The sequence below is a fragment of the Ischnura elegans genome, chromosome 13 (genome assembly GCF_921293095.1).
Source record: "Ischnura elegans chromosome 13, ioIscEleg1.1, whole genome shotgun sequence".
In the NCBI taxonomy this organism is placed as follows: Eukaryota; Metazoa; Arthropoda; class Insecta; order Odonata; family Coenagrionidae; genus Ischnura; species Ischnura elegans.
In genome coordinates, this window is record NC_060258.1 from 17805688 (window position 1) to 17823255 (window position 17568).

General features: G+C 36.7%; 1 protein-coding gene across 1 annotated transcript in view; it reads right to left on the bottom strand.

The window, feature by feature from the left end:
* Positions 1–1154: 1154 nt before the first annotated feature.
* The window catches only part of LOC124170049, a 70730-nt gene continuing 54316 nt past the window's right edge, over positions 1155–17568 (bottom strand). Inside the window, exons 4-5 of the mRNA XM_046548733.1 lie at positions 14967–15119; positions 1155–1288 (exon numbers count right to left, since the gene is read on the bottom strand). Coding sequence (XP_046404689.1) covers positions 1155–1288; positions 14967–15119 — 287 coding nt within the window. The remainder of the gene's footprint in view (positions 1289–14966; positions 15120–17568) is intronic.

Here is a 17568-nt window from a genome sequence, read left to right on the forward strand (position 1 = left end):
TACGCACGAATATTTTAAACCATTCCATGCGAGTAGACCTTCTCGGTTTTATTGTTACTTATTTTCATGTAACACACTAGGTATAGGCTAAAGAAATATTAAAGGCTTTACAGAGATTTAACAGATGAAACTGTGAATGCACATGCATTTTTGTGGCATTTCTTGCTTTCCTAGTCAAACATTATAAGTTAACGAAGCTTAAACTGGGATGCAGTTACGTCGTACGAAATCGGATCCTGCACAATTAAAAAGCGTGATGTCATTATTGTTGACTACTCAAGCTACCGTACTTCTTACTTTTCGATGGAGCGCTAATTAATAATTTAATAAATGAAAAACTAATGATGATATTACAGTGCCCTGGCGTTGTATTGAACGCTCATAGAAAAATAAGGAAGAAAACCTGGTGAAATAACGGCAAAAATCACCGTAGGGTCGGATGGATTCTATCTGCGTGAAATTCCATGGTAGCCATTTACAGCGCTTTTTCTTTTTTTTAATTCACTGAAATCTTTTAACACGGCAGTAGACATCTACGAAAGGAAATAATCAGGAATATTATAAAATAAAGTTAATATATTGTGAGAAACAGGTAGCCTGTAGCATTCGGTCTCGATTCCTTAAGGAATTCATTTATTATTCGGAAATACCTGTTCTTGCATTTTGATTTTTAAATATAATTTCCTACGTAATTTATATGAACTTATCAATACGGCTTGCCTTAATGAGAGTTTTCATAGCATCTTGCGATCAATATTAGCTCATTTCCAGTTTCAGGACCACACCACGCGACGAAAAAAGTGATAATTGTTTCATGGTCTAAGAGACAAGAGGCTTTATTTCATTCGTTGGTTTAATCCATTTTGATGGAAATGTAGTACCTGCTTAACCCTGTTGAGCCACATCGAATTTGATACCAATGTGTGGACACAAAATAGTTTGCCTAGATTATTCAAGGTACAAAAGTCACCGTGGGAAAGGATAGGTGTTCATTTGATCAAGATTTGATTCAAAAAGTTGAATTAAATTTTTTACATCTAATACTAATCTTAAATTTACTCTTCATGCCACTAAAGGAAGGATTGACCGTATAACGAGAAACAGAAACCAAATGATTGTGACACTATAATGATTTAAATTTGCAAAACATTACTTTACCTGTACTTTTTTCGGTCGGAACTGAAGTAGTAGAGATGAAGGAAGAGGAATCCCTGGTAGACAAAAGCAGCCACAGATAACCACAGTGGATGGAGGGCCATGACCATCGCGAGTGCAATGAACCTGCAACCTATGGATACGGAGGAAAATCACAGGTAAATGCAGGAAGAGAAAGTGAAAATTGTGTAAATTCGTTATTATAACACATTTATTGCTCAACAATATAATTACTCTTGTTTGCCATAAGAAAAGTAGAGTATAAAAGGCCGTCTTAGCACAAGGTCCGACCCACGACAATACGTGCGGATTGTTACAACACAACCCAGCCATAGCACATTCCGAGGTAATCTTGTTGACCGGCCGAAACGCGCGACGATGAAAAACATTAAAATGCCTTTCCGCATGTCGCTCAATAAAGAAATGCGTAATTGATATTTGATGCAACACCACCATCCACTTCCAACACAGGTATGGAGCTCATACTTTGCAACGTGACTAGACTACTACTATAAATGAAAAAAGTGCATTGCGCACTCGAGAGAGATTATTAAAATCCGCGGAGATTTATGCATAAGAAAAATTTAATGACGAAATAAAATGGCGATTTCATCATCACTGATCAAACTAGGTGCTCATATAGAGTAGACATGAAGAGAGTGCTAGCCTAAAAAGGGCAAAATTCTGTGCAAATTGTAGTTGGTAGTATTAAAAAAACTCACCCACTCCTACACGACGCAGTATGCGATAACTGCGTCCAGGAAAATACTGCCAAAAGTTTTCTTGTATATAAGAGATCCAGAAAGTAAATTTTGTCTCGTGATATGCTCTAAATCTGGAAAACTCACAGCTCCATTTAGTTTGCTTACAAATGGCCCTAATACCTTATGTGGCGTGATTTCTTTACTCAAAGTAGATTCCCATGGAGGGCAGACAGGCGGTGCAATGTGGACAAATTGTTAAAAAATGACACAGGAGATACAAATTTAGAAATAGAAGTTTTAAAACCCCAGCAATGATGATTACTTTGCCCGGAAAATCACGTGTAGGTAGTTATATGCGTCCTCAAAATTTGCGTGGTGAGGCACAATTTGGAGTTTCATTTCTAATCCATAAACTTATATGAAAAGAAAAAAAACACGGATTAAACGAATGGGGATGAGTTGTGACAGTGATTTCTAAAATTATACGAGAGAGAAAAAATCAGCCTACACCAACACTATAATCCGGGAGGATCGCGTGAAGAGTCCCGGAGAAAGTTCACCTGAGCGCTACACCACCGAGGTGATTGAGATGAGTAAATTACTCAAGCGAAGTCACCGTGCATAAAATCTTTACATTCCAACATTTCTCGAACCCTGGCCTATGTGGACGAAAGCCTTGGCAACTTTTCTGCCTTACTTATATAATTTCAGGGAATTACATCGGCATCCAGATCTCATGCATCACTCTCGCGATGTCTCCTTGTAAGAGCGCCGATGTTTCGTGTTCCAACTCGTCACCCATTCTCAAGGCTACTGAATCTTTATTAGAAGTGACCTTTGAAACTCAGCATCAGGAGCTGAGGATTTGTTCATTCCCGATTTTTGTGGCGAAGGACCGCGGACCAGCGTAAAAATAGCTCTGTAAATCAATATTCTTTTTGGAGTTAGATTCCAAGAGCTGATGATCGGATATCCAGTATCTCTGCTGACATTTTTATTTTCCATTCTTATCTCTATAGCCTATTTACTTAAACAATCCCAAAAATTTTTGATCGCCATAAAACTCTAGCGTCATCTCACCTTGTTTTGTGGAGAGTGGTCTGTTATGATTCTGTTTATATTAACAATTAAGATCTAATAAAATAATACCACTTTATTTCATTATTGCTGATATAATTGGATTTTCTGCCAGAGTAATATGGATGTAAGTGAATTTAATTATCGTGTAAATTAGACTATATGCGCAGACTAGAATTGTCAGCGGAAGTTTGTTAACATGATATTTGGACGAGTAATTTGGAAAAAAAGTGAAAAAGGTTGGAATGCATGGCGTAATGACTTACATACATGTAGGTAGTATAATGTATTGGAAACTGGTGCTTAGTTTTGGAAGTATAACAATTTCTGTAGTTTGATATGCTTTGGCCTTCTATACACTCGCCATCGTGGTTCACCGTGGTTCAACAAGGCGTGACCTTGCCTGCGAATTGTGGTGGAAAGTTCGCGGGCGGCGGGACGGGCACTTCGAGTCGGGAGAGGAACTTTGAGTCGGGAGGATAGTGAATAATTTGTTCATTCACAATAAGAGGAACCATAGGCATTGGAATATACAGGAGTTTAAGAACTGCAACTTTATCAATATGATTTTTTGCGTGACTTGGCTTCGTAGTAATATGGAAATTACCCGTGGTTATGTACTAAATCAGTGGCGAATACAGATTGGGGGAAGGGGGCACGCGCCCCTCCCTTGCGGGCACGCCCGTATTGCCAAACATTGCAGAACCACAATTATAACTTTTTATATCCTAAGATGACATTGTATTGCATATGTGTGTAATAAATTTAACTAACATTTTCTTATACTAAATACGGTTGATTCCATTGTGTACATCCTAAATACCGGGTATAGCCAGGGTGAAAACTATTCGGTCACCTTCACATCATCTTTTCAAGCTTAGTTCACAAATTTCCCCATTTTGACAAGACGCGTCGGTAGCTCATAAGGCTAAAAAAACTAGACTGACTTCTTATAGTATAGGGATCGAAATCCGCTCTAGGGGATTTTTTTACGTGGAATTTGCGCAAAATGAAGTATTAGATAGAAGATATGTTGTAAGACGTAACAATATTAAATGTGCGTCATTGAAGTACAAAATAAAAATAACCGATTACGTGCAAAACAAATAAAAATCTAACCACATCGTTTTCCGTTGTGTTAACCTACATAAGTCGAGCCATTGAAAATGATCGACATCATTCAACCTAAATTATCACCCTATTTCCTGCCAATGTACTTCATATTTTACAGAAAATTCGTTTAATGTTTATGGAATATCATTAAGGCATAAGATCATTGAAGAAGGTTAAACATTGAAATTACGTAAAAAGTGCCGCCAATCCGATCAGAATCTGGAAAACAACCCAGCCCCGCTTCAAGGCTGCTAATATGTATTAGCTGAATATCATATCCCATGGGCACGCCCAAGTGGAATTTGATCTGTTTGTGAAAAAGTATTCTACTACCTTTAGACAATTCTCTCGCTCTCTCTCTCCTGGACACCGTAAATATGAAGGCGGTTCTGACGGAATTATTATTCCAGGGCATTCAGGCGATCCTCAAAGTTCTCCTACTTTTCTTCAGCTCTTCCAAGCATTTCAGCGCTCTTTTGAGATCAGTTTCTACCACGTTCTTATGGAACAGGAACTTTTCCTCAAGAGCAGAAACATTTTACGCTTTTTGGGAGAGTCCTCTTTCTTCCCCTCATCTAACTCTTCCTTAACCCTCGAGCGGGCGCGCTCGCGTATAAATTAAGTACCTACGCCAATCTTCAAAAACCAAGAATTTTAGCATTGTGCGTACATTCTGGTCTAGAATGGCCTCGTGCATTCTTACAATGTAGGTTGACTGTCTAAAGTGCGAGTGTTCAAAGGTCGAAGTAATACAGCTAATTTATTTTTAGATCGGCAACAGGAACCGACACCTGTGGCGTAGAAATTACGCCGCGCGACCGGCCGTATACCACCACTCTACCTATATATGTGTCTCACCTATAAATTTACAAGCTTGAACTTATTTCTAAAAATTAAGATTTATTTGAACAAAAATGAAGTGTTATCATAAAAATGTATATATCGTGGTCAAAGTATGCCACGCGCCCCGTCGTGTAAAAATATCAGGCTTGCCCGCTTGAGGGTTAATGTACGGTCCCTGCATGCAACGACCATGAGTCGATGTATCACACAATATTAATGAAAATTAACGTAATATCATACGTAAAATAACCTTAACAAAAGGCAGAATTAAGAAACCATAAATAAGAGAAACAAAATAGGAGTATAAAAACGTGAGAGATAAAGATAAGTTGATGGTAGAATTACTGGTGAGGGTTTAATGGTAAGTACGCCGCGCGACCGGCCGTGTAGCTCGTGCTTTGCTTTCCTTGAATGGCCTAGAGTACTCTTAAAACTTCAATGTGACTATTTATAGCGTGAGTTTTTGAAGCTTAAAGTATTGTAGAAAAATTTATTAGATCGTCAAGAAGAACTCGACATCCGTGGTGTATAAATTACGCCGCGCGGCTAGCCGTGTACCACCTGTGCTACCAATGCACCTTTATACCTCTATCACCTACAAATGTACAAGTTTGAGCTAATTTCTTCAAATAAGGATAAATTTTAACAAAAATAGAGTGTTATCATGTAAATGCATGTATCGTGGACAAATTGCGCCACGCGCCCGGTGGTGTAAAAATATCAGACTCACCCACTCGACGGTTAAATGAGGACTTTTTCCTCATCACATCATTGATAGTCAAGGGAAGATCACTATGACGGAACTCCTACTATAGTCCTACTCGGGCTTGGGAGGAATGGCAGCAGGAAGAGAGGGTGGCTATCGTGGGATAAGTGAAATGTGGACGGAGCGACCGATAGGCACATCAGCCTCCTACGAGCACTACTCAGAGACTGGGAATCATGACAGAAACTGCGAAAAGAGATCATGCACTAATCTTTCCATGGGTCATCTTGAAACAACGATCCCCCATCAAACAATGCCCCATTATTAAAGCCGTAATTTAGGCTAGATTAATGGAGGACGTAGATGTATGCTGTAACCGTAAATGATGTTTTACTTTAATTATCCCTCGAATTCAGAAGTGAAATATCGTCAGGGCCTCATGGGTTCATGGTCATGGTATAGCATTACCAGCAACTCTGTTCTGCAAAATAAGGAAAAAAAACTCGGCTACAATTCAGGGTGTTTCTGACATTCTTTGGGTCGCTGAAACCCAAAATGACCTACCTTTCTTTCCCTTCAATTTTACGAGAAACCTACCTGGCAGCATGTCCTACCTCGTCGGAAAGTGGCAAAAAAATTCCGAAATTCTAAAATTGTGTGTTGAGGGAATGCAAACTTCACGGCGGTTGCGTTGTAAGTTACCAAACGTTGTAGTAGTCGCAATTTCAATGGAAAATCGATAATCGTTAATTACTCGAAATTCGTTTGACTTATGGATATTTAAAGATAGCCAAAAAATTGAGGAAAAAATCTAGTATCCTGTATTTAAAGGAATTTGTCCTACGATTATTGCAAATTGGTAAAACAAATTCCAAAATTTGGCCCACAAGAAAAGCATTGGATATTTTAAAAAGTTAAAAAAAATATTTAAATCAAAATATGGCAAAAAAATTCACACCAACAAATCATCCAAAAAATCTAGTATCTTATAGGTTAAGGACTTCTTCCTACAACCAGTGCAAATTGGTTTTTTTAAAATCCAAAGATAGGCTTGTAAGAAAAGCATTGGAAATTTAAAAAAATATATAAAAAATACTTATAATCAAAATATGGCAAAATATTTCACATCAAAAAATCAGCAAAAAAATCTAGTTTCCGTGAGAGAAATGTTTTGTTCCCGTGGCATTAACAAGTAGGCACTAAAAGGAAAAAGTTTTAGTCCCATAAGACTCCAATGTTAATTCGAATCGATATATCTCGAAAACCGATCGACTTTTTCGAGTTTTCGGATTTTTCCCCCCCGATCAATTAGGGATAAATGACGTCACACCTCATGGGCACACTTATTTCGTTCGCACCCCTCTCCTCCACTTTGACCTTAAATATCTCAAAAACTACCGCTCGTATTGAAATTACGCTCGGTAGATATTCTTTCTTAGAGGTTTCCTACATTTTGAAAGATATTTTTAAAAAATGTGACATTTCGCATTTTTTGATTGAGAAAAGAACATTTATTTCCATCTACCTTGGAAGTGGATGGATTTGTATTCACTTTCACTTTTCATTTACCTGACAGTAAAATTAGTGGCATTTTTTATAAATTCTATAATTTTAAGTGGACAAGAGAAATAAGGAGCTAATTTAACAGTTTTATCAAGAGCTATACAAGTTTCATAATGGATATTACGTAAAAAGATTATCATGCGCTGTATTTGTTATTATGATAAAATAAATTAAAACACATTGGCCTAAATGCGCTAATATTATAAAATATTCTAATTAAAATTCACCTTTCCTACCTACCTTGCTCTGATGTTTTGAATACGATGTATTAACACATTGCATTATTATTGTTTTCCTTGCTTTCACTTCACTTTCTTTCATTTCATACTACATTTTGCAATTCAACTATTTTACCTCTTCATTTTTGGACTCATTCATTTTTTGCACTCATGGAGAGTTTCATCGAGAGCCGTCAAGAGTTTCGTGATAGATCCTAACATAAGTGTTCATCTTTCCAACCAACCTTGTCTGATGTCTTAGAATTGATGTCGTAACACATTATGTTATTAAATATTTCCTCACTTTCTCCTTTCTTGAAAATTTTACATCTCTGAATTCAATTTGTTAACGTTTTTCTTCAATTTGAAATAGTTTTGTAGCAGACGTTTGTTTATTCAATTGTTGATTGGATCATAGAAACGGTAGAAGTTATGTGCGAAGTCGGAAATTCCCTGGGGCAGTGAACAGTAACTATCAGAACTTTTAGGATAAAGTTTGTGGCGTCACTTCTGCTTCTCGAGAAATTTTAGTTTCCATTATACTTTTTGTTTTCCTTGGTATCACCAAAAATATTTTATTTGCGGGTGAAGAAATATGCTCTCAGAGAGATATATTACTTGCGAATTGATTATTCTCTTTTAAATTACGTAGAATTCAATGATTATTTAGTCCGTCCATACTACATACTTGCCCTGGTTTTCACTGATGGTTTCCATTTTACGTATTATAAAGCCTTCATAGAAATCAGCTATGATGACCTAGTGGAGTTCAGGAGTGGCAAAGATTGCGATGTATGTTGGGTCGAATTCCGCAGAAGAATTTTTTGTTCATATTTTTTTTAGGTCCTAAACTCGTTTTGTGTTTCTTTATATATTTAAAATCATTTTTAATTCCCTGTAACTGCTTCATACACATTGTATAACGATTATATGTCATACAGTTAGGAATTGGGTAGGAGAAGACGCATAATTTTAATGATTGGCTATGATTTCATAAAGTTATTGGATTTGCAAAAGAGGTTAACAGTTAACAGTTAAGAGGTTAAAAGAGGTTAAAGAGGTAACCGGAGGGTAAAGGGTGCATGACATTCAGCGTCGGTGTAAACATAATTGTTTAAGACTAGCGACAAAGGGTCCCGCATATCAGTGAATGGGGAAGTTGCATGAAAATTTTTTCATCGAAATTGTACATAATCCTTATAGCAATTTTCACCAGGAATCCATTTTCAACTATCAAACTTCTCGTAAACCATTGATTTTATCATTATAATGCATTTAAAACAGTGAAATTTGTCTGCAAACGCGAAGTTAGCTCTGATAGTTGGTGATGTCATTTCTCCCTAAGTCGTTTTCGTTTTGCATGCACGTCGGCAGAAGCTACAATGAAGCACTCGTTGAGTAAGTGAATATCTCGGTATTTTTTTAATCCGTGTTTTCTCTGAGACATGTTATGATGTTATTTTGTCACGTAAAATATTTTTCATCCATTTTCTATATTCGTAAAAAGGAATATGTCGAATATTTGCGAAATGGAAGACGGTTTCGTGTAAGCTGTTGCGATAATCTCCCAAAGGTGTCCAATGCTTTCTGTGCACATATTTACGGTAATTTCGCTGTTTTTTAAATGAAAAATACAACTTTATTTTGAAAAAATGGTTTTAGATGAATCGTTCAAAGTATTTTCCGACGCTACCTTCAAATTTTTCCCATCATTGTGGCAGAACCCGAATATCGTTACGGTAGAATTGTTTGTCTTTTAAAGCTATCCTGTAATCCTGTTTTTGCACCAAATGGATATCAACGCAGGAATGAAGGAAAAACTATTCTCACAATATTCTATGACCTTTCTTATTACTCTCTCAACGTGTATCCTAAAGCTTTCTATTTGCTTAGTTAGCATAACTTCATCTTTAGAGATCTTTACATTCTTGGTAACACTTGATGGTCTAATTAACTCTCAAATTTTACCACTAAATGAGTGAGCAGTTTGCTTGAAGCCGCGATCTGCCACTACCTCACAGCCTTTTGGAATTTGCTCAAGAAATTCAGTCGAAGCGAAAACTATCTATTGCCCAGCCACCATAACCCCTCGAAATGAAATTATCTAAAGAAGAATCATATAATTTTTTATTGAGTTATATAGAAATGTTTCAGCTGTAAACATTCCATCAATTTTACAGTAATGTTAAAAGCTGACTCCTTTGAGATAATTGCCTTTGAAAAACGTTATTTCTATTTTTCTGTACTATCAGCGGTATAATGCACTGATTGCTGTAAAAAAAACTGTTTTAAAGTTACTTTAGCAATTCACTTTTTTCGGTTCATTTTAGCATATTACCTTTTGCAGCGTAATAAACTAAGCGCAATTTGATATACTTATCGCAGTAAAAGTAAACTCATCTATAAAACAGAAAATGCGTTGTATGTCACTCACTGCAGTGAGGACTGATCTATTTTTATACTCCTATTCAAGTTAAACTTTGCAAAATTGGGTTTAACTGGCTTTTCAATTTCTAAACAATCAATAATAGACACTACATGCGAATAGCGAGCAGGAAAGGGAATTGGCATACTAAGCAACATCTTATTTTTGCCAAACCAAAAAACTAGATTTTTCCAAAAACTAACCACTGAAATAATGGAAGCAGAGAAATATTGTGCCGCTATCGAGGGCGAGTCATTGAGATCTACCGGGCTAAAATATTGAAGGATTCGTTGAGTCTAATTTTCCTTGACATAACCATGAGAAGTAATCCAGTCTTTAGTGATAGCAAATTGACAATAAAATAATTTTCGCTAGCTATCCTTGAATAAAACGCTGGTTTTTCCATCAAAAACAAAGTAGGTATACTTGGCCCTTTGGCTACATATCTCCCTGTCTGATTCCATGTCAGAGCTGCTGCTGCCGCCAAAGTAGGAATCACTTATTACACTCTTCTTCAGTAGTTGAATAGCTAATTTCACAAGCTGCAATACTATAAAGCTTTTACAGGCAGAATAACTTCATAGGAGAATTAGCAGCATTGGCAGAAACAGGTTTTTTTCTGAATACCAACACTTTTTGTTTTTGGCTTCATTTGGCAGTACTTTTCCTGACCTCGACTTTACACCACTTCCTCGGGTTGTATTTCCTCCTGTGGCACAAAGTCAGTTGATTGGAGGAAGTAGTGGTCATATATCAGTGAGTTTCTTACACATTTTACGCTCCTAGGTAGCAAATGTGGTTTTGAGGGAGTTCAGATAGGAATACTACACATGTTAATCAATTGATTTCGGAGAGGGGCAAGGTAGTCCACTGCAGTGGCGCAGCGAGGGGGATTTAGGGGATAACGCCCCCCCAGAGCACAGAGATATTTTTCAGTTTAATCTATTTTGCATAATTGGATTAATATTACTTGTAGAATAGTGTAAGGATTAATAAAATATCCCTCAGAAGGCCGTAAAACTCACCATTTTTAACCATTTATCTGAAATATTTTCTGGCGGAGGGCCCCCGCATCTCCCGCTCCCACCCTGGCGGGTAAGTCATACCCCCAGGCTTCCCAGTATAATTGCGCCTGAATACCCCCCTGGCCTTAATTCCTAGTTGGGCCCTTGGCCTACTGTATGTACCCTTTAAGTATTCTTATCATGATTAATCATTGATAAATTCAAAAAATACAATAATTATAAGCCAACGGATACTACGACGGCCGTTTTTTTTCAACCCATGATAGCTAAGAAAAAACACCATTCAAGCGACCGGCGGGTACTGCGCAATCAGGGCAGCTGCACGTCCTCCGCACCACACGCTCAAGACATTTTTCAACAACTGTTGTAATTACTTAAAATGATCTTTACAAACAAATTCCGTCGTTTTCGTCGACATACCGTTCTTCCTCTTCATCGCCTTTACCCAATACATTCTTCTCGCTTCATTATTCGACATAACGACGAATATAATCTAATATAACGACGAATATATCTGATAAAGAATTTCGTGATGTATTTGAACAAATAGGCACCACGTAATATTTATAATTCGACATAAAAGCACTTCACGTAGGTAAAAACAACTTCTTCCTGGCATAGGCATATCGCAACAATCTCCAAACTCCACGCCTCGGACGTTAGCAACTCTGTTTGGGGAGAAATAACGTCACACCTCTTCGACACACTACTTTCGCTCGCACCCCCCACTCCTCCATTTTGACCTTTAATGTCTCGAAAACTACCTCTAGTATTGAAATTTCCCCCGGTAGATATTATTTCCTAGAGGTTTACGACATTTTAACATAGTTTTCAAAAAGTGTGAAAATTCCCCATTGTTGGAAAATTTTCAAATTTGTTTCCATTGTTTTTGATTGTTGGTTTTTGACGATTTTCCGCAAAGAACACCGCTTCCACTTCGTGAGGTAGTTACAGAAGCAAATGGTCAGACACCATAACCCTAAATCTAGGTATTCGGAAAAAAGGCAGGCCAATGGTAAGGATTGGATAATAACCTGACCTCGGCGTTGACGTACTCATACCAACGGCAAGTGTCACTCTTTTCCTCACGTTATTAACCACACTATGTGCTGAGTAACTTTTATTCAGAAATTATTTAACAGAAAATATAAAAGACTAATTTTATAATTTAAAAGAACAATATTATCAATCTCTTTATGCATTCGTTCACCGATACATCAAATGTTCTCTAATACACGTATGAATCACCTTGTGTCATAATACAAAAAAATGGACAAAATATAACCAATTCACGAAATATAAGAATTTGTTTCATATTCTCTGCATGTTTGAATCCTTTGAATTTCTTTCACAGTTTTATTCTTCATTATTTTATGTTGCGAATAATTTTCTCGTCAAAAAAAGTAGTGAGATTCATAAAAGTCTATTCCCTAACTATATTGTTCCCCCTGAATAACAGCATTGAATATTTTGTCGGTCTGTTATAAATGCCTTGAGGGCAGGTTTGTGGATTTGTACACTAAGCTCCATCACCCGCCTTATATCTGTTGCGTAGCTGCATCGAAACTGCCCCTCCCAGGATAAGGCATTCACTCTATGGACACAAAAGAATATCCTCGATCAAATGGGGAATCCTGATGTCCTCAAAATTATGGATGGCAAGAGATCATCCGCTCCTTCGCCTGTCTATCAGCCACTCGTCGCCTTCCTTGAAACGCCTTGCCCAGTAACAAACAATATTCTGGGACAAATTCAGCAGCCCATCCATTAAGGCGACTGTATTTCCGCCCTCTACCTATTATGCCTATTATCTGTCCCCGTAACACTCAACCGCGTATTCCTTTGCTCTTTCATAGCTCATGCGTCCATTTCTGGTTCTGAATTATTGTTTAATTAAATTGTTTGTGAGCCACATGCTTCCTTGATTTTATCTTTCTGTTGTTCACGGTTCGCAGTTCCCGATTACATGATTACTACTTAGGAACTACATCCACCTTCAATTTTTACATTCTATAAACAGAATGAATTTTTATTAGATTTCTGTGATGAAGTTTAAGGTTTTTTTTGGACATGATAATTTATGGCTTCTATGTACTGATTGTTATAATTATTATTCAGTTCTTTCACATGGTTGGTAAAGATGCTTTTTACACCAACAATTAATAAAAGTTAAAGGAAGAACGGTGGAAATGAATACTTTAATATTCTTTTTCATACGCTTTGCCATGGTTTACAGTTCCACGATTTACGTTTCAATAGATACCACTCCAAAATTATTTTCTAATCATTCATTTGCGTTCAATTGAATTGACGTGGTGAAATGGTATACGCGTTGATTAACTTCATAGACCCGGGCTCTAATCTCATGGTGCACATATTTTTTTCAAAAAGCATTTCCTCAAGCGAGGAAAAGTTTAGAATACTAAAAAGAAAAATAAGGATCGTGCTTTCTAATTTTCTCACTGAAAAGAAGAATTGAGGTTATTTTATAAAATTTATGCTAGCACCTATGGTTAAAATCTATATAGGACTCGTATTAGAAGTCTTTTAACTGATCAGCATTGATAAAGTAAACGTTGTGAATTTAAAAATAATGTCAGAAACATGTTATAAAGTACAAAAGAAACGTATATATTAGTTAAAGATCGTTATAAAAATAGTGATGCTGGAAATACTAAAAATGGGCTCGACCTAACGCAGTTACGATATAAAAGGGTGCCACTACAATAAATGGTTAGATTTTTTGGCCTTCCCGGTTTTGCATTCACAATTGGGAATAATTTCAGCAAGTTTTCTTTTTCGGCCCACCGATTAATTGGAGGAATCCGTCCTGGGAGATAAGTTGGATTGTTGTATCAATTGAAAACCATAGAACGCATTTAGCACGAAACCCTGGTGAAGTAACATGAGATGGTAATGAAGGCTATTACGCTATTTAACTCAAAAAAGACATCGCATAATGACGCACAAAAAGGTAGGTAAACCAATAGCGATGATAGCAAAATGAACACATTCCACAAAGGTGCAAATAAATTTTCAAATCTGATAGCACAATCGAAACAACCGAGGATAGTGCGAAGTAAATGAATTATGACAAATAATTATTATCAATATTAATCGAAAAAGAATAATATATTTTTGCTAATGAAACCAAATATGTGACTCCTTGATCCAGTCTTTGAACTGTACAAAACCGCTAACGCCGGGATTTAATCCGCTCTTTACCACCGGCTGACACTTTTTTTCGAATCTCTTCCCTTTGAATGTAGCCATTCTTAAAAAGGATACAGCCATACTAGCCATATTCTTAAATTTTTTATGGCGCATTATGGTTAAGAAAAGTATGTGATTCTGTTTCAGGAAATTTATAGGGCTTTCAATATATAAAGAAACACAAAACGAGTGAAGGACCTGAAAAAAAATGACCATAAAATTCTACATTGGGGATTCAATCCAGCACACATCACAATGTCAGCCGCGCATTTACGTAGCACATGCACATGAAAAATTCATTAAATCCGACATAAAACGAAACAGATTGATCACTTTGCAAGTAAATATTCCTATGAGAGCATATTTCATCACGCGCAAACAAAAGATTTTCGTTGAGTTACCGAGGAAAGCAAAAACAATAAGGGAAACTAAAATTTCTCAAGATGCAGAATTATCACCACAACCTTTGTCCTGAAACTTTTGATAGTGACTGCATGATTTTCAGAACAAGTCATTTAAAGAATCGTTAATTGTAGCCTTTTGTTCAAGATAAACTTAAGAATAATGGAGGTACTTTATGTTTAAAAAGCAGATAATTTATTGCACATACTTTGATGGCGGCGCCTCCGTTGGATTTTAGTGGCCATACTTAGAACTCCATGTTTAATTTTTATGTCTAAATATTACTCGAGGCACTCTTCCAATGGTAGTAAAAGTATAAGAACAATGCATTGTAATCCAGGTTTGAGCTATCCCAACACTTTCAGCTGTTTAGTTAATCAAGAATCGGTCTAAATTTGATTTGCAAGGTTTTCCCGGAAGGAAAAACAAGAAAGAGAGTTTAATAAAATGTGGTAAAATTGGGAGCTCATTCAGAAAATAATAAGTAAAATGTACTGTAAAATGTTTAAAGGCAGTGCTTACCCACAATTAAGAAGTGAGCCAGAAAGTCAGTGGCTCTGTGTAACAGCTTGAAGTTGTTCACGAGTCCATCGTAGTGTTGTACGTAGTGGTACAAATGGAGGGTCCAAGAAAAAGATGCTAGTGATGCCAGGATTCCAATGTAGGTGAAGAGCCCTGGAAATGACACACACGTCACACATTAACATCATTGTATAACAGCAAAAAAGCCATTTTCACACAAGGCAATTATTCCTCCTAAATTTAAAAATGATACTTAAATGATACTTTCCCCCACACTAATGTTGCAAGTCACGTACCCTGCCAATACGGAAAGCACATATGTTGGAAAATAGCACCTATATGGCAATAAATTAATCACGTTGAAAATCAGGGTACGGAAACATAACTCCTATTCTTCAAAACATAATAAAACCCATTATATGACCCAGAATTTTAAAAAATAATGTACGCACATATTTTAACTTATTTATATACAGTTTTGAACACAAAATCAGGTTGAAGACATTCCCCATTCCCCGTAGGTTGAGTAAACTGATACATGTCGTTTGCGACGACTCTTGCTAGCGTAACATAGGTATTTCTGTCGATATTTACAAGGATTTTGATCTTCAAAGCTCATCACGTCCTTGAATTGTTCTCATTAACATGGGGTTCAAGAAGGCCGGTGAGAGAAAGCACAAGGGGTCAAAAAAGGGGCCAGAGAGCAGGCTTGTCCCTCCAAATTTTCTCTTATTTGGGTGAGTTAGATTGTTTACGAAGTGTTTCCTCAAATCAGCCAGCGATGCTAATTAGACTGAGCCATTAAACCGCCTAGTAGCAACTGAATGTCCTCAAGTTCAACTCATATAGTTTTTGTAAAAAAAAACTCCTGCATCACTTTTACATACCAACCATATTATAGAATTTCATACTGATAGCGCATGGGAATATACACGTCGGAAACAGATTAATAGTTACAGGAAATTTTGAGCCAAATATTACTGACATGTTGACGCCATGTTTCATAATTATTATTTCTCTTTTCCACTTATGTGTCGTGTTAGCTCACGGTGAAGCATCCAGTTGAGTAAGTCTGTCCTCGACTTAATTTTGAGAGCAAATAAAAACACTTGTAGAAAAGATATTTCACTAAATATACATCATTTAACCTGGTCAGAGATTTTCATTTGGAGTTCTTAATCATTTGTCTCGTTATATATACGTGGAGCTGGCAATTTCTTTCTTTTGAGGTAACATGGGCGCCTCTCAAATTTACCCTTTATTCAATTACGACGTATTTTTTGTGTTATTGGTAACTCGTTTGCCTGATATGGAACCAGAAGTGATTTGAAAAATGAAACAAAAGTGTTTTGAAACAATAATTAAATTCCAGGTCTCGACGTTACTCTTCCAATGCTTTGTAAAAATTGATGAATCCGGAATTCAATCCATCGTCGTAAGATGTGATTATTTTGATGTGGTTGATATTATGCAAATTATGTGACAGAAAAATTCACTCATAAGGAAACGTATAAGATATCAAGGGTCTCCGTTTCATTTTCAAGCGATATTTAAAAAAAATTGATTGCAAAATAAATTGGAAGCGTCATCAGAAACCATTCGAGAATATCAACCATTGAAGACTTATTTCACAAGCTCCATCTAATTCGATTCTATTTATATTGAACACCCCACAGATAATTACAAACAAATCCCGAGGCTCGCAGATTAGACTGATGAACTAACTCTAATTATTAGACTATTGGTAGGACATTCTGCTGCATGGAATTAGAAGGGATAGTACTACTACCGAAATCAAGTCATGCAATTACGTGAGCGGTGTGTCCAATCTATCAACCTAACTAGTGCTAATCCTTTATTCAAAAGGATAGAATGAGAAAAAAGGCTAAAGTATGTGTATCCTATTAAGTAAATAATAAAACTAACGCTGTTCGCAAAAAGCCTATATGACTATGCGTAGAAAATTTTAAAGTACGCCGCGTCACGGCATTCCATACCATCAGGGAGCTGCCGCGGACTGCGCGCTCGGAAAAATATCTTTTTTTATTTTGCTTGATACTAACGGTCATTGTTGATTTCTTTGGATGGACTCTCTAAAACGTTTGATGTAATTTAACGTAAATATCTTGAAGCATGTCGGTAATCCATTTTTTATCTTGTCAACCCAAATGAACACAAAATTTTGACAAAAAATAGGGTCCTCCAATTTCTATCGTAGCGACGATAAATACCGCAAGGCAGCGAAAAATTAGGTTATATCAAAAGTAAAATAGTGGAAAAGCAAATTATATCTTATACACAATTCACTAGCTAAAAGATTCACTTTCCAACCTCCGTCGAGCACGGTATTCCCCGTGGCCAGCAGCAAGCTCCGAACTGCGCCGCACGTTCGAAAAATCGATCTGAATTTCGGCGTCGCAGGTGGTCGAGATTCTCCTTTTGGTATCATAAGCTATAGGTTTTGTTGTAAACGTGTAGTTTTACGTGTGTTTTGTTGTAAATATCTCGATGTGTGTCGGTGATCCTTTTTTATAATCCTAAATAAACACAAAATTTCGACGAAAAACAGGGTCCGCCATTTTGTACCGTATCGGCCACAAGC